This window comes from Rhinatrema bivittatum, chromosome 2, assembly GCF_901001135.1.
Source record: "Rhinatrema bivittatum chromosome 2, aRhiBiv1.1, whole genome shotgun sequence".
NCBI lineage: Eukaryota > Metazoa > Chordata > Amphibia > Gymnophiona > Rhinatrematidae > Rhinatrema > Rhinatrema bivittatum.
In genome coordinates this window covers 800,014,926-800,040,447 of record NC_042616.1, presented here as the reverse complement: position 1 = coordinate 800,040,447, position 25,522 = coordinate 800,014,926, and the positions used below count along the sequence as shown (strand labels likewise).

The following is a 25,522-nucleotide window of genomic DNA, read 5'->3' as shown; positions in this document are numbered from 1 at the left end:
ATATATATATATATATATTTATATATATATATATGTGAGATTGAGCAATATGTATAATGTATGAGGTGCTCAATGAAATATAAAAAAAAAATCGAAATGGAAAAAAATGTTTATTGTTCACATTAAAATATAACACTTTATTTGTGAACTACTCATATTAAAATAAATGAGCAGCTTCTACTCTAAACCTAACTTATGTATCCTTATACACACATGTTTTGTATATGCACAATTTGTCATATTGCACGATGTGCATTTTATACTTCTGAGCCGTGACGGTGTGATTTGATCCCTGCAGCCAGTATTCCCAGCCATTCAGTTGCATGCTAGGCTGTTTTACCCTTGGGTTGAGGATCTTGTTCCTCACTAATTTCAGGACGATTCGGCTCTTCCCATTCTAATTCACCGGGAGCAGCCTTTTTTTGAACAGATCTTGCGCTGTTCTCTGTGCCAGGGGTCCCTGCTGAGGGAAGCCTTCACCATCGAAACAAGGGTTAGAGAGAGTGAGTGTCATATAATAATAATTATTATTATTAGCTCTTCTGTGATTAGTGAGGATTTCAGAAATAAGTCATTTAAACATTTCTGGTACTTCTCTCGCATTGTGTAAAATTTGTGTGTACGTAATTTATGATTAAATACATCATGATATTCATTGTTTAATATGACAAACTGTACAAATACAAAATGTGTATAAAGATAAGTTGTGTTTAGATTAGAAACTGCTTGTTTTATTTTAATATGAGTAATTTGCAAATAAAGTATTATATTTTAATGTGAACAGTAAACTGCGCTTTTCCATTTGGATTTATTTTTTTTATATTGTATATATAACACACCTCCCCACACCAAAAGGAGGAGAAAACACCACTAATGTTAAATGTACATCAGTAAAAATGATCTTTAACAAATCTTATAGAATAAAATAAATGCGCAGTTGTGAATATCAATTACTGACTGTACATAAACATAAGACTCGAATAGTATATTTAAAAACATATCGCATATATTTGATATGATACTGTGCTGTATTAAACAATGCAACAAGTATATACAGTAGTATTAAGGACACACATTGATTTGATATTGCAATATCACATACATGGCACACTCTCTAAAAAGCTTAACAGGTACAATATAAACACCTTAATATGATGTTACATTACCAGATATGTGGAACAATACCAAATTTGTAAAACGATACTAGAAAAACTAACACGTACCGTATCGTACCAAAATTATATCGCTTTGCAACAAGATCTTTGTAACCTCATAAAAATGTATGTGGCCCACGAGTCATTGAAGTACCTCATAAGCTGTTATACCCCCAAATAAATTGGGATATGAACTAAATACTTTGTTTGCGAGCTTTAAGAATATGTGGGTAGTTGTAAGCCGGTGCAATGCATTTCCTAGGTATAATGTAAAATCCGTGAACTGTCTGGATTAAAATATAAAAAAATAACCTAGGTAAGTATGTCTGAAACAATGTTTCTATAAAGGGATGTGCAGGCCATGAATTAGGAGAATGTGTTAAAAATAAGACTTACATAATCCTTCTCAACAGCCCCTTTCTCCTCCTTTTGGGATATATTTTTCTGTTCTAAGTTGAGCACTCTACGTGGCACCTGCATTGCCTAATACCTAGCAGTTTATATTATTGCTTATATTATTTATAGATATATATATATATATATATATATATATATATATTATGTAACACATTGAAGCTGGGGCAATGTATTTGGTGAGAGGACTTTGAGATGAGCACAGTGCGTCGAGCGCTGTAAGTAGTTACAGTTTAATTAGTAAGCTTCGGTACATATCTAATGATTACAAAACACCTGTTCATTTCAATTGGCAGTAGTAGCATAAAAGAAGTGTTCATTTATTTGGCAGAAAGAACAAAAGCATTTGGATCTCTATTTTTTTTTTTTTTACTTCTTATTCAGTCCCACCGTTTTATGTCTGTTAAATTGGGATGCTCTTGTGCTGGCCATTGTCGGGAACCTATGCAGACTGCAATCTGAAACCAAACTGATGGATGTGAACTATGGAGATAGTGTGAACTGGCTTAGGGGAAGGAGTCCTAATCTGCCATCATCTACTATGTTACCTTATTGGGGCAGTGTTGCTGTAAGAAAAGAGACCTGGGAATAAACGAGTAGAGCTAAGAAATTGGGGGAGTTTAGCTAGTAAAGTGCAATGGTAATGGGAAAGAGTGGGAGATGACTGGAAATCGCCGCATTGATACATGGACAGGAGCCACCTGGGCAGAATGAATGAACCAAGTGGTCCTTTTCTGCCAGCAACTACTCACTTTTCTTATTTATGCAGGCACTGAATGTTTAGGGCAAGGAAAGTCTCTCCCTCGACTGCCTGGCAGAATAGTACAGGGACATTTTAACCAATCCAACAAGTTGAACACCCTCTTGAAGGTTTCCATGACGTGGCACCTTTTGATTATGTTATGTGGATATGGGGCTTCTGCCTAAGGTCAGCACTGCTCGATTAATTGATTGCACCTTCTCTTCTTTTTCAGACTTAAAGGCCGAACAGCACCTTTTGGAAAATGTCGTATGGGTCCATTGACGGGAGTGGGTTTGCAAGCAGATTGCCCTTTGGTGGGCCGTCGAGGACAGGCTACCAGCCTTTAGGTAAAGCGTTAGCACCGTTTGGTTATGTTGGGAGTGGCTGAGCAATGGAAGCTTGTTCGTGTGAAGACTAGCATAAGTATCACTAGCAACGGGGTTTGACAACAACATGGCATTTAATTTGGCGACACTCTAGTCTAGGGCTTTTAAATTCTGTCTCCAAGATCCACAGAGATCTGGTTTTCCCAGTAGCAAAATAGGCAAACTAACTGGTTTCTTAGATTAGATTTGAAGAAAGATTCATTGTGGATATCCTGAAAACCAGGCCTGTATGTGACTTTCAAGGACCATGGCTGAAGAGCCTAGATGACCCTCTGGAACTGATACAAAAAAAGTGGATCTGCAAGCTTTTACTACTACTCCAATGGCTTTGAGTGGGTCTCGAGTTACATTTGAAACCTGCACAGCATGCTTTGGACATTGGGCTAGGCCTGATTTGTTGAGAGCATCAGGACATTAATTGGTAGGGCACTGCTCTTCTGTCAATCACTCTTTGTCAAATAATGCTGAGAAGTGCATCATTCATTTTAAACTTTCAGCTTTTCTACTGTGGAAGGTAACTGCCAGTTAACTCCAAACTCGCAGTGACATTCTTAAGTTAGTTCTTAATTTGCTTGTTTTTTTGGTTTTTTTTTATAATAATCTGGGATTTATAATCTTGCATTTTCTATTGAGAAAAATACAGCTTATCAAGATGCTTAGCAGTGAAAGTTTACAGAAACATATCTGTCTGTTAAGTCTTATGTGCCCCTGTTGACTTGGATTTGGTTAACCCATTCTAAGGGACCTACCACTGACCGTTTTATTTCATGTGGTTTATAATGACGTTTACTAGGGGAAAACACTTTAAAGCCTCACTGCTATGGACTGTGTTGTAGTCCACTTTCTGTTAGAAAATCCTGGACTACAATCTGTGGAATGCGGTGAAATGACCTCTTGGAGTACCAGTAGCAAAAAAAAAAAAGCATGTATGGTATAAAGAAGGTGAGAATCGGACGATCAGAAGAAGCCCTTTATTTCAATGCCCGACTCTGGCCGAGTTTCGCTCATAGAGCTGCCTCAGGGGCAATTCAATTAGCAGGACTTAAAATATGCCTGCAGGGCTGCTGTCACACTGTCACGTCACAATATCATTAGTGTCTGCAGAACACTCTGACATTCTTTCTGCTAGTGTGACAGCAGCCCTGCAGGCATATTTTAAGTCCTGCTAATTGAATTGCCCCTGAGGCAGCTCTATGAGCGAAACTCGGCCAGAGTCGGGCATTGAAATAAAGGGCTTCTTCTGATCGTCCGATTCTCATTGTCTTTACTGTATCACAGCCAACTGGATCGGCTTCCGATTTGCTTTTTGGTATAAAGAAGGGACTTTTTTTTTTTTTGACATGTTAGTGGCAGCAGAAGTACAAAAGTGGCCTTGTGAGACTCTGAGGCGAAGGGGAGGGAATATGTAGAGGCTGATGAGGAAAAAGCTCAATAACTTAACAAATATTTTTGTTTGGTGTTCACTATGGAAGGGTCAGGAGCAGGACCACAGAAAATGAACACAAATAGGAGAGGCGGTTAGGTAAATCTCAGATCAGTTTTCAGAAATGTGATTTCATGAGTAGCTAACTAAACTTAAAGTAGATAAAGTGATGGTGCCTAGGGGTATTAAGTTCTGGCTGCTCTGCTGGACGACCGTTTAGTTCCTTTTTTTTTTTTAAGAGTCAGGAGTAGTTCCGAAGGACTGGCGGGACAGGTGGATGGGGTTCCTATTCACAAAAAGGAAGCAAGGCCGGGAACTATAGGCCAGTTAGTCTGACCTCTGCGGCGAGCAGATGAATGGAATTGCTACTTAAAAAGAATAATGCAGTTTCTGCAATGCAACAGATGACAAGATCCGAGGCAGCGTGGCTTTACCAGAGCTAGATCTTGTCAGACAGAGCTGATCCATTTCTTTGACTGAGTGCTCAGGGATTTGGATTGCAGAGAGCACTTAGATGTATTTGGGTTTTCAGTAAGGCCTTTGACATGATGTTCCACATAGGCAACTTATAAACAAACTGAGCACCCTTGTTATGGGCCCTAAAGTCTAGAACCCTGCCTCCTAACATTTTGAAAAAAAAAAACTCAAGACCTGGCTATTCCTTCAAGCCTTCCCATAACCTTCAGAAACCTACAAGATGCCACCTAGCCATCCCAGCTACTTAAGCAGCTTGACATCCACTGCCAGTTAGTTTTTTATTTACCTCCTCTATCCTTTGTTTTCCGGCTACCTCAGCCCCCCCCCAAGTTCATCTCTCCTTGTTTTAATGTAACTTTGCTTCTTGTTAAATGGTTTGTTTACAGTTATTACCCCATTGTTCCGTGTAAACCGACGTGATATGTTACTTGTCATGAATGTCGGTATAGAAAAGAGTTAAATAAATAAATAAAGTGACTGGCCGGGTTAGAAACTGACTGAATGGGAGGTGACAAAGGGTCGTGGTAAACTAATTTCTCTCTGAGGAAAGGGGCATTACTAGTGGTGCTTTCCAGTATTTTTGTGAGCAACAACGAGGAAAGATTATCGGGAAAGGTTTGTCTATGAGCCCAGAATTTATAATAGGGTAGACAGCCAGGAAGGTGTGGAAAACATGAGGGATCTAGCTAAGTTTGATGTATAGTCTAGGGGGTCTGGCAATTAAGATTTAATGCCAAAAATTGCAGAGTTATGCATTTATGCTGCAAAATCCCACAGGAGAGCAACCATTTTTCTAAGCACGAAGGAAGAGCGGGATCTGGGCGTGATCATATCTGATGATCTTGAGGTGGCCAAATAGGTGGGAAAGGCAGAAAGATACTTGGCTGCCTAGGGAAAGGAACGGTCAGCAGAAAAAAAAAGAGGTGCTATTGCCCCTGTATAAATTCCTAGTGAGACCTCGTTTGGAAAACTGTGTACAGTTCTTGAGACTGCACCTTCAAAAGGATATAAACCAGTTGGAATCTGTCCAGAAGGTGGCTACTAAAATGATCAGTGACCTTTGTTCTAAAGCATTTAGGGGCAGACTGAAAGATCTAAACATGTACATCCTCGAAGAAGGGTGGGATGGGGAGATATGATAGAGACATGTAAATACCTCCAAGGTTTCCATGAAGAGGAGGTGAGCCTCTTTCCAACAGAAAGGGGGCTCTAGAATGAGGGATCATGGGATGAGAATGAAAGAGGCTAGACTAAGCAGTAATCTAAGGAAATATTTCTTTAGAAGAGGTTAATGGATCATGGAAAAGCCTCCTGGGGAAGGTGGTGGAGACCAGGGCAGTATCTGAATTCGAGAAGGCATGGGATAAACACAGAGGATCTCTGAAGAAGTGATAGGGATTGTAAAACTGAACAGTAGTTGTGGATGGGCAGACAATGTAGGCTGTGTGGTCTTTTTATGTCGTCATGTTTCAATAACAATAACATCGTAGATGACAGGTAGAGACTAAATAGTTCATCCAATCTGACCTGTTATTCCTGTCCACATTGCAAAAGATATATCCCAGCTGCCAAATGTAGAATTTTGACTGCTTGTAGATTATCACTTATTCAAGTCAGTGATTTTTTTTTTTTTTTTACATATTGGTTCTCTACCATCTCAGGCAGATGAGCATTCAAGATCCCATACCTAATCTTTTTTTTTTTGTAAATAACATTTTTATTCATACTGAGCATATCAGATACAACATATTTTGCATGGGATCAAACTGATATTCATGTAATAGGATAACAACATAAATGAACGAGGTTATCCAGTATACACCCATAAGAAAAATCCAGTTTGTTCCCCTTATCAACTATGTACAGTATTAGATTTTCCAGGGATGCATAACATAATCCTATTAAAGTGTCCGAGATAGCCCACAGTAACCTAGCATCAAGAAAAAAGGATCCCAGAGAGAGTCATAAGTTAACATGAGTGCACAAACGTGCGAGTGCTTTGCCATTGCCAATAATATCGCCATGATTCCTCAAACCTATGTAGTTTATCCTTTTCAGTTGCAGTCAATTTTTCCATATAATAAATCCAGTGCAGGCGATTTAAGAACGCTATCAAATGAGAGAGCCGCCATGTTCCTCCATTCCCTCGCCCATTGTACCTCTCACCGCCTGGATGACAGACCTGAGGAAAAGATATTGCTGCTTCGAGGCAGTATCTATGCCCATACCTAATCTAACTCGCTGATATCAATGCCCTAACATAGAAATGACGGCAGAAGAAGACCAAATGGCCCATCCAGTCTGCCCAGCAAGCTTCACACATTTTTTCTCTCATACTTATCTGACCAGCTCTGTGATAGTCTAAAATGAAGCCAATGACAGTGAGGCTGTTGGAATTATTTTGGACGGTGTCGGCACCAGCCCACTTGATTTCTGAGAAGCTGCTGCCTGCTGGTACCAACCTGCTAGCCCAATTGGCCCCAACCAGTCTGCTCACTTCTCCTTCCGATGCAGTGCCATTGACCCCAGTCGGTCTCTGGTTCTGTCTTCACTCCCTGCCGCCAAGGATCCTCCGTACTTACTGCAATGATATTTTGAATTCTGTTACCATTTTTTTGTTTCCACTGCTTTCACCGGGAGGCCCTTGCATCCATGAAGGAATATTGTCTGATGCTACCTCTGAGTCTAAAGCCCTGTGACCTCTTGTTCTAGAGCGATCTTTCCTCTGATAGAGATTTGCTTCTTGAGCCCGATTTATCCCTTTCGGGTATTTGAATGTCTTATCAAATTCCCCTTGTTTCTCCTCGCTGGTCGGTAGACGCGTTTAGGTCCTTGAGTCTTCTCCTATGGCTTTTGGTGCAGACCTGCATCATTTCATTTATTTAGTAACCTTTCTCTGGACTCTGTGTTTGTATTCTTCTGGAGGGTACGGCCAGGCATGGACAGGCCGGCCAGCGTTGACTTGCTGGAGATGGCAGCACTGCTTCGATAATCATTTGGGCTAATGACTGTCCCTAGAGTAAGGGGGGATCCAGACTGTCTTCTCAGTAAGTATTTAGGTCGCCGCCTGTTTTATTGCATCGGCTTCTCTTGGCTGCAAATGTTTTTTTTTTTTTTTTTTCCTTTTTTGCGGAGTTGAGTCTCAGCAGTCGGCACCATCAGTTAGCACACATTTTTTTTCGGACTGCATAAGGAATGCTTTTTAAAATGTACTGCGGAAAGTGAGACTGCAAGGCTCTGCTGTTTTCCGTAATGGCACTGCCTTCCTGCTCTGCTCCCTGCACCATTCAGTACCAGCTGTCCTTTGAAGAAACTGCTCCTCTGCAGGACTTCACAACAGGTCTGCGTTGGAAGAGGAAGTGATAGAAAGCAGTTTGTTGACCTGCATGAACAGATGCAAACAGCAGGAGCGCAAGTAAAAGATGTGTTGTGGATAATTCATTTGCCATTTGAAACCAAAGAAAATCAAGAGCCCTCTTCTTTTATTTGTTTTTCTTCTGAGCTTCCCTTTTTCCTAAGGAGATATTATTTAAAGTGTGTGTGGGTTTTTTTTTTATTTTTTTAAAGCTCCTGCTTACCCAGCCATTCTTATCTTTTTGAATCTTAAAGGAGCAATATTTTTGTAAATGAACATGAACAAATTAGCTTATGAGAATTTGAATTTGGATACAATGTCTCGTTTAAAAGATCCCTCCCTCACTCAAAATACACAAAAAAGTTGTTCCTTTATATGTTTTTAATATACTACAGTGATGTAGTAATTTTAATGTAACTGCTGGCATTAAAGTCCTGCAGTGACAACATTGCAATTCCGTGTATGGAGATGCAATCCGACAGTGACATTGTTACATTTAGAATGACAATGGAAAGGAAGTTCTAGAATGGGGTTGGAGATCATGGTACGAGGCTCCGAGGAGGTAGACTCAGGAGTGATTTCTGGAAACAGGTTTTTCACGGAAAAGTTGGTAGGTGAATGGAATGTCGTCATGGACCAGGCGGTGCAGTCTAAAATACTAAAGGACTTCAGTAAGGCCCAGAGAATCCTTAGTTGCAAAAGCAAGTGGGGAGAGATAGTGGAAGCCCAGCCTAGAGGCAGATGTTTAACGTGCCCTACTGGAGTAAATTAATGTGGGCAGCCAGAATGAATATCAAAATAGATAATATGAAATATGTTAGAAGCTCTAGCAGAAAACTCAAGGCAGCCCCACAGTAATATCTAGAAGTCCTAGTGAAAATGGAGACGGCCATGCTGCCGAGTCTGTCTGAGACTGCAATGATATAGAGTCAGTTGTCAAAGGGATTCTCTGCAGGTAGAAAGCCCCCTAACAGTGGTTGCCCTGGTTCTCTGCGAGGAAGAGTTTTGCTGAGAAAATCTCCTTGCCTCTGATTTTCAAAGGGGAATTTCACGAGGAGTTTCCCTTTGAAAATCAGCCCGCAGTTTTGCAAGTACTGAGTAAAGGCTAAAAATGGACTCTCTCTTTAACTAGTAGCTGCAATTGTCTGGAAGGCGGAAAGGATAATAACAATTGGAAGTTGTAGCAGAACTGCAGGTACTCGTATTACCAGGTCTATCTGGCAGGTTATCCACTCCTTGTGTTGATTGAATTGGTGCAGTAGGTTGGTGGTTGATGGAAACGTAGGAGGCTAGATGTCTGGACAATAGCCATGCTAATTTTGGTAGTTATTTAGATTACAAAGTTTTGTGATTAGACATGAGAAGGGTCAGGGTGCTGGTTGTGACTTATATAGGAGATCTCATGCTCATCTGCCCAACAAAGTGAAGTACAAGGCAGAAAGATGACAAAAACCTTTCCTGGTTAAGGCACAATATCTTACTCTGGCTAGCAGCTGGCAAATATGATGCTGAGAGAGTTTATGTACCCTCAAATATATCCAAGACCACTTTTTGGGTTTCTAATAGGTCTTGCAACAGCCTAGTGCAATTAGGGAAATAATTAGGGGAGTATCCATTCATGGCAGAGCTGAATTGGATACCTTGGTCCTGAGGTTTTATAGCAGAGCTCTGCAATAGGCCATGGGGCAGTCTAAGTTAAGAGTGAGAGGATGTATTTTGGACCTACCTGGAGCCTCAGAAACCCTCCAAGACCCCTCCAAGATAGGTCAAAGGGGCTCCACTGCTGTATTCTCCACACAAGGTGCAGAGTGGACGCTCTGGGACTGATTTTTGGGATTTTGACATTTATTTAGAGGAGCCCTGCTGAAGGCTTGGGCCTTTCCGAAGCCATTGTTTATGTAAGATCTGCCCAACAAAGGTGGTGACCCGTTGCAATGGATTTCTGCAGTTATTTAATTTGGGGAAGATTTGTTTTCCAACATTGGGAGGAAGTATTTTTCTGCCCCTCTTCCTGCCCATCAAGGGGACTGGCAAGAAGTGCAGTCTGCAGGATTCCTACCACCAGGGATCCCACCAGAAGATTAATCTACATTCAAGGGAGGGCACCATTCTGGCATCTTCAAAGACCCCTGAGGAATTAGAGACATTAACTCTGTGCCAAGAAAGAGTTTTGTGCCATTGGGAGGGGTTTCCTGATCATCCAAGGGGGCCTGGCCCAGAGGGACCACCGCACAATCTAATCCAGAAGTGTGGCTGGATTCCTGGCCTGATAAAGATTAATGCACAGATAGAAGTGAAAAGAGCTGCAATTGAGAAACTGCAGAGGCTGTGGTGTGTGATTTCCCATATTTCATTGGGCCATTCAACGAAACTTTATCAGTAAAGCAGTATTTTGGACACTGCCCTCGAGGTCCGAGTGTGGTTTGTTTGGCACCCAACACACAGTACTCAGCAGAATGAGGGAGCTCCATCACAGCTCACTGGTCACTCCGTACTGGGACTGGAGAGGACTCCTTTCCACACCTAGTCCAAAGGACCCACACCTAGGGATGGGAAGTAAAAGCTGGCCAGAGTCCCTGCCCCAAAGAACTTCCAAATAACTTTGTCCTTTTCCATACCTGACTTGTACATTAAGGAGGGGATTATATAAAGTAATGAAAATTACAAGTTTTTATTATGAGATCCATGTTAGGTTGAAACCAGTCTCTTCTTATTCAATAACAAAGAGTAGAAATTAAACAAATCCATGTTGTGTGAGACACACTAATGTACAGAGTAGGAACAATAAGACTAATTCAGAATCTGTGTGTGTGAAATAGTAAGTGAACCCCTAGTTAATTTAGCACTATTAATTATTTAATTAGAAGCAAGCGCTTAAATAATTGTGGCAACAACTAAATCTGCCTGAATTTGGGCATCCCATCCTATATAAAGGTCCAAAAGGTTAGTGGGAACTCATCATGCCACGCTCAAAAGAAATTTGAGACACCTACAAAAAAGAGTAGTTGATGCTCATCTGTCTGGAAAGAATTACGAGACAATTTCTAAACATTTGGAATCCCATCCATCCACTGTCAATTTACAAATGGAAAAAGTTGACAACTCCAGTGATTTTTACCCAGGAGTGGTTATTCTGTCAGGATCAGCCCAAACGCAAACTAGAAAATCATCCTCAAAATAACTAAATAAAATGTAAAGATCTGCAGGCCTCTTTCACTGTGACTAATATGAGGATGCATGTGTCAACCAACAGCAAAATGGAATGGAAATGGTATTAATGGAAGGATAGCTAGGAGAGTGAATCAGTGGTGGGGTGAAGCATGAAGAAGGTAGAGATTGGGGGAGAGAGGTTTGATGTGTAGAGAGAGAAGAGGGAGTTGAGAGAATGGTTGGGGGGGGGGGGGGGAGAGAGAAACAAGTGTGTGAGAGTAAAGTAGCGTGGTGCCTGGGGGTGAGGAATAGAGAAAGAACAATGGGTGGAGTCAACTGGGGAGGAGGACAATGGGATAAGCTGGAGAGAGAAATAGGGGAATTGAAGCTGAGGAGAGAAAACTAGGGGAGGGTTGAGACTGGGATGTAGGAAAGAGCTGGGGAGATGAGACTTGGGAGAGGGAGACCGTGCATGAGCGGTGGGGTCAAGACTGAGTAGGGGGCAGTAGGGTTTAGTTTGGGTGGAAACAAGCTGGGAAGAGAGAGAATTAGGGGACTCAAGTCTGAGGGGAGTGGTGAAAGAGCTTGGAAGAGAGAACTGGAGATGGAGGGATAGGGAGAAAGAGAGGGAGCTCTGGAGTCGAGCCTGGGTGGGGTGAGAGAGAGAGAGCTGGAGTGGCCAAACCTGTGAGAGGGAAGAAGGAAGCGAGTGAGATGGGAGGGAAAAAAGAGAGCTGGAGGGGTGGGGCCTGGCCTTGTGATGTGCTATCACAATACTCCTGGGGAAATTCTGCAGAAATTTATTTTTTTTTTTTTAAATTTTGCATTTTTTAATAAAAACTGTTTTCTTGTATTGCATTTTCAAGTATCACTCGGACACAATTATATTGTGTTATTTTGGCAATCACATAATTTTGCGGAATTTTTAATATACAGTTGTGCTTATAAGTTTACATACCCTGACAGACTTTGTAAGATGTGTAGAATTTACGAAAACATGAATGATCATACAAAACATGTCTGTTATTTTTGTGCTTCAAATTAAAACTGTTATCATAGAACAGCACAATAATTAAACAAACCATAGCAATAAGGGAATTAATAAATTATTCTGTTCAAAAGTTTGCATACCCTTGAAAGATTGGGCTGATAATATACCTTCACACATAATATACCTGTCACACACAGGTTGAGATGGTAATGAGGGTTAGGTATCCACACCTATGCCTTATTTGATTGTATTTAGTGTCTGTAGATATATATAGCTAATGAGTTTCTTAGCTCTTGAGAAACCCTTGTGCATTTCATTCAGGGCTGTGCTGACTTTGGTGGTTACTGAAGCATGGGGAAAGCAAAAGAACTGTCAAAAGATCTGTGAGCAAACATAGTTACATTTTACAAATCAGGAAAAGGATGTTAGAAGATATTCAAAGATTTGAAAATGCCAATCAGTACTGTTCAAACTCTGATCAAGAAGTGGAAAATTATGGGGTTTCTTAATACCAAGCCAGATCAAGAAAAATTTCAGACACAACTGCAGGAAAATTTGTTGGGGTGCAAAGAAAAACCCACAAGTAACTTCTGCTGAAATGCAGGCTTCTCTGAAACCAAGTGGTGTGGGTGTTTCAGCATTAGATACTTGAACAAAAATGGGCTGCATGGTAGAGTTGCCAGAAAAAGCCATTGCTGCACCAACACCACAAATCAGCCCACTCACAATACGCCAGACAGCACCTAGAGAAGCCTCCAAACTTCTGGAACAAAATAATTTGGAGTGATGAGACCAAAACTGAACTTCAAGATCACAACCATAAGTGCTATGATGAGAAGCTCACCATCCCTACTGTGAAGCATGGAGGTGGATCTCTGCTGTTTTGTTTTGGTTTTTTTTTGGGGGGGGGGAAGTGAGCTACAGCGGCACAGGGAATTTAGTCAAAATTGATAGCAGAATGAATGCAGCATCTTATCAGAAAATAGTGAAGGAGAATTTGCATTCATCAGCCAGGAAGCTGTGCATGGGATGCACTTGGACTTTCCAACATGACAATGATCTGAAACATAAGGCCAAGTCGACCCTTCAGTGGCTGCAGCAGAAGAAAGTGAAGGTTCTGGAGTGGCCATCACAGTCTCCTGACCTCAGCATCATTAAGCCACTTTGGGAAGAACTCAAAAATGCAGTTCATGCTAGACAACCAGAGAGTTTACAGGATCTGGAGGCTTTACCACATGACAAAACAAAGGGCCTCGTTCACAACTATCACACAAGACTGCAAGCTGTCACTGATGCAAAAGGGGGCAATACCTGATATTAAGAACTAAGGGTATGCAAACTTTTGAACAGGACCATTTTTTAAAAATACTTTATTCAAATTTTCCATTCCGTTCAACAAATCTAGCTGATAATATATTTCTGTCCCCCAGTACCCACATCCCTCCTACCCTTCTCCATATCCATTCCAACATTGCTGCAGTATCAGCCCATCCAGGTAGAACCTTCATATCTCTATGTAAGAGTCTGATCATCCAAATTGAAATTGTATTTGAATATCTTGCAGAACCATCTTTTCCTAAATTTGCATCTCGCTCCATCAGTACGTAAACTCCAGGTTCTATGATCAAGACTTAATAGCTCAATAAGCAATGATGACCAGCATTGGCATTCAGGGCCACCAGAATCCAGCCATGATCGCAATATATTTCGCCTGACCAACATCAGGTATTTCAATATGAAATTTTAAATTGATCACAATCAACTGTATCAAATGTTTGTCCAAATACACATAAAATGGGATCAGCAGGAATCCTATTTTTAACGAAACCAATAAAATATTTCAACACTCTTCCAGAAAACTTTTGAATCCCTGGGCACTTCCATAGTCCATGATATAATGACGGATTCTGCATCCCCCATTTTAAACAGGCAGCTGAAGAGGAGAAATTAGCTCTATAGGCTCGCTATGTAGAAAATGCAAATGATATACCACTTTCATGTGTTCTCTGAATATAGCAGATTCGGTAGTTTTAAAAGTCCTATTCAAACACACCAACAATTGATCATCAGTAATTTTTACATCCATGTCTTTACTCCATGTGTCTGCCAGCATTTTTAAGTAAATATAATCAGTAACAGAGTGTAGAACTTTATAAAACATAGTTAGTGACTGTTTGCCCATCCTATAGATCTGCATTAATTGTCGAAAAGCTCCAGAAGTATATTGTCCCAAAACCAACCCAAATTTAGCTTTTATATAGCCAACAATCTGCATATAAGCCAGAAAATCTGACTTATTCAACCCTAAGTAAGTTTGACAATACTCAAATGAGTATGGCTTAAAGGATTGTAGATCAATACATTTTTTAGGTATATCAAACCCATTTGAGGCCGGTTTTTTTTTTTTTTTTTTTTTAAACTTGGCTAGAACTGACCACTTTGAAGTCTGAATTCCCCATTATTGGTAACCAACCAGATGCATCCCAAGACATTAATAATAAACCCCTGATAGCTCTCCAGGTAAGCCTCATTGTTGGAGGCCAATAATGAATGATGGGCTCACAGTAGGTAGATCCCACTTGTATAAGACCAAGCGAGGATCAAGATCAGGGAACAAACATTTTCCCGTCGTGATTGGTCTGCCATAACCAAGTCCCCCAGTGGTCGCATAAGACATGCTAAGTTATAAAATACGAAGTCTGGGAAATCCCAGCCTCCCTCAGCCTTGGGCATAAACTTTTTTGCCAGGGGCATCCTAGGCTTTTTTTTCCTGCCACAAAAAGTTGGGATAAATTTTAAGCTTTATAATGTCTACCTTCCGTATCCAAATTGGGAGCATTCGTAAGAAATATAGTAACTTCGGCAAAAGAACCATCTTCATAAGCACCAGTCGCCCAGTTAGGGGAAATGGGGAAAATTCATACAACTTTGAGTTTTCTGCTTAGAGACCTGAATCGCTTTAGGGATATTAGAGGATACCATTTGGTCCGGAGATATCTGAACACACACTCCCAGATACTTTATCATATCCCCAGCCCATTGTAAGGGGAAATTAGGCCAAGGCTGCTGATTTCTCTAGGTTTAGTTTTAAACCAGAAAAGCTCACACAGGTATTAAATAGAGACAGAACACCATCAAGTTGCTTCCTCGCTTGTGGGGAGAAACAGCGTCATCCGTAAAAAGCATAGCTTTAGGTAGGGTGAGTCCTCGTATTGGGACAGATCTTGCCAGCTGATCTTCCAAATTAATTATCCGAGGCTCTAGGGTTAAAATAAACACTAAAAGTGACAACGGCATTCTTGCCTAGTTCCCCTTGGTTAGAGAAAAGGCATCAGATAAGGTGTTAGCTTTTATTCTGGCCTCTGGATTTGAGTATAATAATCTAATTGCCAAGGAAAAATTTCCTGAATACCCAAATGCACTTAACACATTGTCCAAAAAAATGTTGAACAGGACGATTTTATTATTTCCCTTATTGCTATGGTTTGTTTAATGATTACGCTAGTCTGTGATGCATAGTAGATACTTTGAAACACAAAAATAACAGATGTGTTTTAGCTGATTGCTCATGTTTTCTGAAAATGCTACACATCTGACAAATTCTGACAAGGGTATGTAAACTTATGAGCACAACTGTATTTGCACAGAATTACCCTATGAATATTTGTTAATTTTTTTTGGTTGAATTAATCAAAATATATCCTGTTTGAGTAAGGTATTCAGTGGGATTATCTTTCTCTCTTTATCATGGTTTAGTCATGTTTTGAATATAAATATGCTAAAATGCCATTCCAGGAGGTTCACAAACTTCATCTCGGCACCATATCCTTGGCAGTGTTGACAGGAATAGCTCTTTTTCTGACATCATCTACAATGTTACTATTTCATATATGGAGATGCATTCCTGTATTGACATCACATGCCCAGTTCCAGCTATGGCAGTCCGCTGGAATCAACTACTAGCACCATGTTAGAAATACAAATAAAGGCAGACTAATTTTTAGAAACAAACTACCTGCTCTTTGTTTTCGTTTTGGCTGTCATTCTGATTTGCCTAGGGCTCCTACTGTATGATAAAAAGGTGGCTGAAGGCTATGGGACTGGAGCCAGAAAAAAACTTCAAGGAATGGAAAGGATCCTTTAATTTGGTGGCTGGAGGCCTTTTTCCAATAACAAAGAACAATTTTGTTTTTGGGATATCTTTCTTTCTATAAGTAGTGTCTGATTTACCATAGGCAAGGAGTGCTGAGATTACAAAAGAGGAGAAAATGAACTGAGATTGTATACTGTGCATCCAAATGACTCCGCACGGTCCTACTCTGTCCAGTTGATGGACTGAGTATCTATTCTGGCATTTTTCCCCTTGCGATGATCATTCTTTCAGAAGTTGGTAGATGCGGGTAGGATTGTAGATGCCCAGATTCACGAAGAGGGGGCTATATTAAGAAATTAAGAAATTGCCATGCTGGGTCAGACCAAGGGTCCATCAAGCCCAGCATCCTGTTTCCAACAGAAGCCAAACCAGGCCACAAGAACCTGGCAATTACCCAAACACTAAGAAGATCCCATGCTACTGATGCAATTAATAGCAGTGGCTATTCCCTAAGTAAACTTGATTAATAGCCATTAATGGACTTCTCCTCCAAGAACCCATACAAACCTTTTTGGAACCCAGCTACACTAACTGCACTAACCACATCCTCTGGCAACAAATTCCAGAGCTTTATTGTGCGTTGAGTAAAAAAGAATTTTCTCCGATTAGTCTTAAATGTGCCCCATGCTAACTTCTTCTAAGGCTTGTAAATAGGTGGAGCAGCTAATCTGTTTTTTTGGTGGTGTTTAAACTTGAAGTTACAGAGTCAGCATGATATAGTGGTTGGAATTAAAATGCAGCATTGCAATTTATCCTGTCGCCATGTCTTCAAATCTTGTAAAGGTCACCATTATCCTGTCCTGTTCAGAGTGTTTACACCAATCCAAAAGGGATTTTTTTTTTTTAAGTCCAGGGTGTACACATTCATGATATTGTGCCTCCCAGCACTGAAATTCTTTCACAAACACCTGCGCTTATGTAGAGAGGGCTTCTATCCTAACCAGAAATACAATTTGTATAATATTTATAGAAATACCTTGCGCTGTTCTATACAGCACTCAGACAAATATTGTGCTACATCTTAGCCACAGAGCTAATATCCAACCTGCAAATGCATCATAATTATCCATCCCATTAGCGCCCCCCTCGCAGACACCTAGCGCTTGTGGAAATACAGCCCTGTCTTACTGTCTGCCGGTACACAGGACTCCCATTCTAAACGCAGATTCTCTGGGCTTATCACAGATATGCAGATAAATTATTCTCAGTGATGTTTTCATAAGATGGAAATAGTCTAATGGCTGCGTCTGTGTGATATATATATATATATTTTTTTAATTTTAACAAGCTGCCATAAAATTCGCTGAACTCCTGTGGCACAGTAATCATATGAGAGGCGAACACACTGTGCAGATTTCTAGGAACGCAGGATGGACGCCAAGTATGGGTGGCGGTTTGTTTTTTTATTGAACAGCACGGCTTTATTTAGGTATGAGTGTGCAGGAATAACTAGCCAAGCATGCTCCGCATGACAGGAAAATCTCAGATGCAAAGAATGTGCCTGTATTTACTTCTATGTGTAACTGCTCTGACCATCTTCGCTGAGCACAGTCTCGCACATTATTAACAGAGGAGATGCAGAGCAGTCTTACAACGTTAAGACACGAGCTCCAGGCTCCTGGTGCCACCTCGTGCATGTTCTTTTTACCTGCCTGCCTCTTTGGGACTCAGTTGAAAGCAAAGCATGACAGCATCTTAAATCTGTTTTTTTCTCCTGATCCAAAAATATCTAAATATGTATATATAATGCTTAATATATGAGGCGGATGCTAAAGGAATTTAGTGGTAGAAAGAAAGGTCAACAAAAAGTGATACCTTTTTCCTAGGACCAGCTTAATGTGCAGTATTTGTGACTGGCTTTCGAGAGCACACCTCATCAGGTGAAAAGCAAGATTTCCCTCCTGAAGGGAGTACAGATCTTGAAAGCTAGTTAGAAATGGATTAAGTTAACTTGCTTGGCGGGACTGTCTCCTGCAACTCTGTCTCCTGACCTGTATTTCTACACATCCAAGTGGACTAACGGTGCACCGACGGTTCTTTATTTAAGACTTCGTTGGGACGTAGAGGGGTCTGTTGGCAGCCCCGTGTCGTACAGCAGAGTTGCCTTTTGAAGCCCCACGTTTTCTGCTGCGTCTGCATTCTGCACAGCATTGTACAGCCATTGAGGGGACAATAACTTTTTTTTTTTTTTTATAGGCTGCTGTGAAATGTGCTGTACAATCGGGAGGAGGAGAGAGAAGCACAGGGTACAAGTATTATCACAGCTGAGTCAGTACCGGATCTCAATTAGAATCTCACAGTCCCTACCTGACCACTCCAGGGACCTTGCTTTCAGTGTTTTGGTTCCCCAGAGGGCAAAGGTCAGTTGACTGCAGGTCATGCAATAGCTTCGTACTGGGTACACCAAAAGTTCGAAACTGGTTCCCCGACACTGCCGTTTCATACCGAGGGCACGTTCCTGATGATGGATGGACACTGTCTTTTAAAACTCTTCCCTCTCAGTAACAGCCCTTTTCTTCCTGGTGGGTAGGGAAGGGGGGGTTAACATTTATTTTCAGGTGCTTAAAGAACCTTTATCCTTCTGCATCGATGGGAGGGAGAGAGAGAGAGAGAGGTGATTATTGATGCCTGCCTCATAGAAAAGAGAGCCAGAAAGGGCCCCAGGGTGGCGGAGATGTTCACCTTGTTGTCCGGTTTAATTGGAGAAATTTATGGTTGCTTCCTGTCGCTGAGCGTTTTGGCAGGTAGCCTGGGGCACAGATTTACGAGGTTGTTAAGACCCAGAGAGCCTCGAAGTCCTCTGTGCCCAATACCATGCCAGCCAAGAAAAGAAAATGCAGAAGGCACGTCTTAATTAATACCTCAAATTACAAGCACACATTTCTGAACGACACTTTTCTCATTTATCGTGGGAGGGAGATTTTCCTGGAAGCTCACATCTCCTCCTTTTTTGGTTAAGGCTATGGAATGCATTGGCAAGACGGAGCATGCCACGTCATTTGACACCGGGTGATTTCATGAAGGGTGAAGGGGAAGACGTGATGACGATTTATGCCACTCGAGTGTATTAGATGACCAGGAACAGATAGTGAGTGGAAGCTGAGCAATTGTTTGTCATCCGTTTTGTGAGAGGAATTGGCTGTAAGGGTGGTAACAATGCCAAAATATGCAATCAGACTTGCACATGTAACCAAATGAATCTTGGAGACCAACATGTTACCTAAATAGGCTATTTTATTTAGTGAAATGGAATCACAAATCCAATCAGGTTATTTAGTGTATGATTATCCAGAAACGTATATATTTTTCATTCACTAAGGATCATTAGAAAGAATCTGTGAACAGAAAGCCAGGATCTGCCGCTTATCCTCGCAAGCAGGAGAATAGGACGTACTGGCAGCTGGTCAAACGGCTTCTTGTAGATTAGATGGGCAGAGAGGTCAGGTGATCAGTCTGCAGCCATACTTGCTTCATGATGGTGTTCACTTCAAAATGCCTCTTGTCTTATTTCATATTTTATGGGTTTTTGTGGTGTTATCCCTGTTTAATTATGGCATGGGTCTACTCAGGGTGTGATTTGGCTTTGCTAAGAGATGTCTCCCATTGTTTTAGTAAAAGAGTAAAAAAAAAAAAAAAAAATTAACAGGAGAGTGGCCTTGCAAGGGCTGCACGCATCGAGGGGGCTATAGACCGTGCCTAGCAGTTTCAGCAAATGTATGGATCTTGGCTTTCTCACTAGCATCAGCATTTGGAAGCCTTTCATTTTGGTTCACGGATGTTAACATGAGGTGTCACAGAAGTCAGCGAGACTCTCATCTGCAGCCTGTAGAATTAGGCCTGGAGCCTTATCCCCCTCGTATTATATGTGTAACCCCCTTCACCGGGTGTAGGCTACGTATTGATGGGGCCATAAAAGAATGTCTCGTTCGGGGGCCCGGATCACACAGACTAGCTCTTGCACGATCTCTCTTATTCCCAGGGCCTGAATCCTTTGGTTGGGGGGGGGGGGGGGGGGAGGAATTTCTTCTCCTAGGCCCAGAATGACAGGGGTGCCTTTGTAACTCCTTTCCCTGAGAGAGGTACACTGTCTTTTTCCCATTGTGAATGCTGTAAGTGCCGGAGATTCGGTTTGAGTGTCCAAAAGCAAATACTTTACTGAAAGTGAATCAGATGAAGTATGGCACAAGTAACATAGTCCTCAGCACCATAGCTGATCTATTTGTTACAAGTTTCCCTCTATCTGTGCATGAGATGCTTTCACCCTCCAGGGCTTGCTTTATCCCAGGTGGCAAGGGAAAACCCTTCCATGACTGGCAAAAATGACAAAACAGTCTATGCATAGAGGGGCCGATGCAGTAAAGTTTCCAACAGTATCTCTCTCTCTCTTAATCCACCCTTCCTTCATAAGAACATAAGATACACTATACTGGGTCAGACCAAGGATCCATCAAGCCCAGCATCCTGTGTCCAACAGTGGCCAACCTAACAGCTCGATACAGTAAAGTTCAGTTGAAGATTTCTCGTCTGTAACGAGCTCGCTGCGCACAATTCGGACGCGTAAGGCAAACCAGCGATACAGTCTCCAGTTTTGCGCGTCCGTAGCGCTTCTTAAAAACAGACGCGTAACCCTTCCCGCACCCGGCATGTAAATGAACAAATTAGCTGTATAATGAAGGAATTAGCTATTCCCCTCCGATACCGTAACGGGCACTCAGGTTCTCTCATTAGTAACGCACTGTTTTGCTGCGGCCGTAACGTGTTAGTTTACCACCTCCCCCTAGTAGGAGTTAGGACTGTGAGTCTAGTAACAAATCCATCGACACCGCTTAAGATACTCAAAAACAATAAACACAATTTAAAAAAAAAGCGATACAGAGATGATCGAGAAAATGTAATGATGTGGGACACATAAAACCTGTCAGAAAAAAAAAATAAAAATTTTTAAATACCTGTCGGAGGGCCGCGTGGTTCCAGGCGGCCGGCGACGGCGGGAGCCGGGTGGTCGCGTGTTAAATCTAGGCCGCGGGCGGGGGGACACGCGTTAGTTCGAGACGGCCGGCGGGCGGCGGGTGGTCGCGTGTTAAATCTAGGCCGGGTCCGCACAGGCGCGCATTCATTCACTGCCGGTGGGGGCTGCCGGAGGCAGCCCCCACCGGCCGGAGGCAGCCGGAGGCAGCCACCGGCCGGAGGCAGCCCCCACCTGTGAATGAAGGGTCGCACAGGCGCACATTCATTCATTCACTGCCGGTGGGGGCTGCCTCGGCAGCCCCCACCGGCAGTGAATGAATGAATGTGCACCCCCTCCGACAGGTATTTAAAAATTTTTATTTTTTTTTCTGACAGGTTTTATGTGTCCCACATCATTACATTTTCTCGATCATCTCTGTATCGCTTTTTTTTTAAATTGTGTTTATTGTTTTTGAGTATCTTAAGCGGTGTCGATGGATTTGTTACTAGACTCACTGTGCTTCTTAAAACAGACGCGGGAAGGGTTACGCGTCTGTTTTAAGAAGCACAGTGAATGCGCGCCTGTGCGACCCCTGCGATTCGACGCTCAAGGCGTGACGTCACGGCATGTGACTGCCTTGAGCGCCGAATCGCAGGGGTCGCACAGGCGCACATTCATTCATTCACTGCCGGTGGGGGCTGCCTCGGCAGCCCCCACCGCAGTGAATGAATTCATTCATCCAGGCGGAGGAGCCGGCTGCTTTCGCCACCGGCTCCTCCGCCTGGATGAATGAATGCGCGCCTGTGCGGACCCGGCCTAGATTTAACACGCGACCACCCACCGCCCGCCGGCCGTCTCGAACTAACGCGTGTCCCCCCGCCGCCGCTGCCTGGAACAGGCGCCCACCCGCCCGCGGCCTAGATTTAACACGCGACCACCCGGCTCCCGCCGCCGCCGGCCGCCTGGACCCACGCGGCCGTCTGAAACTAACGCGCGTCCACCCGCCGCCCGGAACAGGCGCCCACCCGCCCGTGGCCTAGATTTAACACGCGACCACCGGCCCCCCGGATCCCGCCGGCCGCCTGGACCCACGCGGCCCTCCGACAGGTATTTAAAATTTTTGATTTTTACACTTCCTGGTACCTGTCATTTCAAATGTCATTTGAAATGACAGGTACCAGCGCACCCAGGTTAATGTATAGGCGCTGTATTAAGCGCCTATACAGTAAAATGGGTTACGCGGGCATAACCCTTCCCTACCTCTTTAAAGCCGCGGCATGCATTTGCATGCGATTAGAGGAGAGTATCGGGGAGTTAGTGAAGAGAACTGTGCGTGCGGGGAGGAAGGGTGCGCCTGACACTACCGCACTGTTTCTACCGCGGCCTTACTGGATCGACCTGTTTGTCAGAAGTACCTGGCAAGTACCCAAACATTAAATAGATCCCAAGCTACTATTCCTTATTGATTTATAGCAGTTTATGGACTTCTCCTCTAGGAACTTATCCAAACCTTTTTTAAACCCTGTCCTTCCAGTTGGTACAACAGATGATTTTAACGATAGATTACAAATTAATTGAAATAGGTCTGAAATTACATTTTTTAGTTCTTTCAGAACACTGGGATGTATACCATCTGCTCCAGTTGATTTAGTCGTCTTCATTTGTTCAGTCTGGCCTACTATATCTTCCAGGCTCACCGTGATTTGGTTCAGTTCATCTGAATCATCAACCTTAAACTGTCTCTGGAATGGGTATCTCCCTAACATCATCTTCAGTAAACACTGAAGCAATGAATTTGTTTAGCCTTTCCGCGATGGCCTTATTTTCCCTAAAGGCCGCTTTAACCTCTCGAACATCTAACAGTCCAATTGACTCCCTCTCAAGCTTTCTGCTTCTGATATATTTTAAAAAGTTTTTATTATGAGTTTTTGCATGTTTCAACTTCTTTTCAAATTCTCTCTTAGCCTGTCTTATCAGTGTCTTACATGTAACTTGCCAATGCTTATGCTTTATCTTATTTTCTTATGATGGATCCTTCTTCCAGTTGTTGAATGAAGATCTTTTGACCAAAATAGCCTCTTTCACCTCACTTTTTAAACATGCTGGCAATCATTTGGCCTTCCTTCCACCTTTCTTAATGGGTGGAATACATCTGCACTATGCTTCTAAGATGGTATTTTTTAAGAAAATCCACGCCATTTGCACACTCTTAACCTTTTGTAACTGCACCTTTCAGTTTTTTGGGGTTTTTTTAAAACTATTTTTTAAACTATTTTTCTTATTTTATCAAAGTTTCGATTTTGAAAGTGCTAGAGCTGTGGATTTGCTTACTGTCCCCCTTCCATTCATTAATTCAGATTTGTTCATATTATGTTCACTATTGCCAAGCGTCCCCACCACCGTTACTTCTCTCACCAAATCCTGCGCTCCACTGAGAATTAGATCTAAAATTGCTCCCTCTCTCGTTGGTTCCTGAACCAGTTGGTCCATAAAACTGTCACTTATTCCTTCCAAGAACTTTATCTCTCTAGCATGTCCTGATGTTACATTTACCCAGTCAATATTGGGGTTATTGAAATCTCCCATTATTATTGCACTGCCAGTTTGGTTAGCTTCCCTGATTTCTCTTAGCATTTCACAGGGGGGATATGATAGAGGTGTTTAAAATCATGAGAGGTCTAGAACGGGTAGATGTGAATCGGTTATTTACTCTTTCGGATAATAGAAAGACTAGGGGGCACTCCATGAAGTTAGCATGTGGCACATTTAAAACTAATCAGAGAAAGTTCTTTTTTACTCAACGCACAATTAAACTCTGGAATTTGTTGCCAGAGGATGTGGTTAGTGCAGTTAGTATAGCTGTGTTTAAAAAAGGATTGGGTAAGTTCTTGGAGGAGAAGTCCATTACCTGCTATTAAGTTCACTTAGAGAATAGCCACTGCCATTAGCAATGGTTACATGGAATAGACTTAGTTTTTGGGTACTTGCCAGGTTCTTATGGCCTGGATTGGCCACTGTTGGAAACAGGATGCTGGGCTTGATGGACCCTTGGTCTGACCCAGTATGGCATTTTCTTATGTTCTTAGGGATAATCATACAAAATGCTCTGATCCATGCCTCCAGATCTTCCTTTCCTTCTCTACAACAATCAGCAGCTTGGGCAGGAGGGGGAAGGGGGGAGACTGAATGGTTTTCCCTGCTCCGTTCTGTTGTCTGTCCTTCCTGCTCCAGTCCCTCCTCTCTGTCCTCGGCAATGCTACTCAGTTGCCGTGTGGTCGGCCGGGCAAAAACCACATTTTGCACATGAAAGAGCCACAGGTTGGCCACTTCTGATCTATGCACTCACTTCCATCTACCTTCATGTTTGGTAATCCGATCCTGGAGATCTCAGATGAAGCGTGTAATTTAGGTATCATAATTGACCCTGCATTATCTGTGCAGCCCTAGGTTAAAACCATAATACAAATCTCATTTGCTGAGCCCAAGATGCTTCAGGACAGTTTTTCAGTCACTGGTCTTCTCGACTCTAGATTACTGCAATTCTTTTACACAGTCTGCTGCAAAACACAATCGGGCCCTTACAAATTGCTCAGATTCAGCTGCCTGTCTGTTAACTGATTCAAAGATCCGCGAAAACATTTCCCCAGTTCTCCAGCACTATACTGGCGGATTCCATATACAATAGCAGTGGTAATATATCACTTCCTTAATAACAATACAGCTGCTTGGCTCAGTGCAACACTAAGAATATATGCTCCTACAAGAACATTGTGGTCCTCCTGTCAACGCCTTCTCGATACAGGCACGCATCAGAACCACCCATAAAAGAGTCTGACCCTCTGGAATTCCCTTCCACACCAGCTCCGCAGCATACCAGACCCAAAGGAATTTAAGAAGGCCTTATTTATGGCAGCCTTTCCAACCTCAAATGACTGACTTACCCAGAAGGCATTCAGATTTCAGCATTTCCACTGATGTTTTTTTTGTAATTGGCTTGATGATGATTTCATTTCCTTTCACGTGTGACGGATCCCTGGTCTGGCCACCAGATGTCGCTGTCCCTATTCAGAACTTCCTTTAGAAGAAGCCATCCATCCCCCTCATTCCCTCCCACCTGGAGGGTCTGAATTGGATGCCTCAGCATTGTTTAGCCCAGCCATTTTAGGACACCTTGGGATCAGTTTGAGGAAGCCTTTGAACAGTAAGGATGGCTCAGTGTCGCACTCTGGCGAGGCCCTCCCAGCTTCACCCGGATGGAGTTTCCTTTAGAAGTGACACCTCACCATGCACTCCCTGCCAGAGGGCCCTTCTCCTGCTAATTTACAGAGG

General features: G+C 42.4%; 1 protein-coding gene across 6 annotated transcripts in view; it reads left to right on the top strand.

Annotated features, from left to right (window-relative positions):
- The window catches only part of LOC115085754, a 1,125,639-nt gene that overhangs the window by 567,807 nt on the left and 532,310 nt on the right, over positions 1 to 25,522 (top strand). For all 6 annotated transcript variants that reach the window (XM_029592129.1, XM_029592132.1, XM_029592131.1 and 3 more), the window contains one exon: positions 2,543 to 2,657. In XM_029592129.1, the coding sequence (XP_029447989.1) occupies positions 2,573 to 2,657 (85 nt within the window). In that variant the 5' untranslated portion in view covers positions 2,543 to 2,572. The remainder of the gene's footprint in view (positions 1 to 2,542; positions 2,658 to 25,522) is intronic.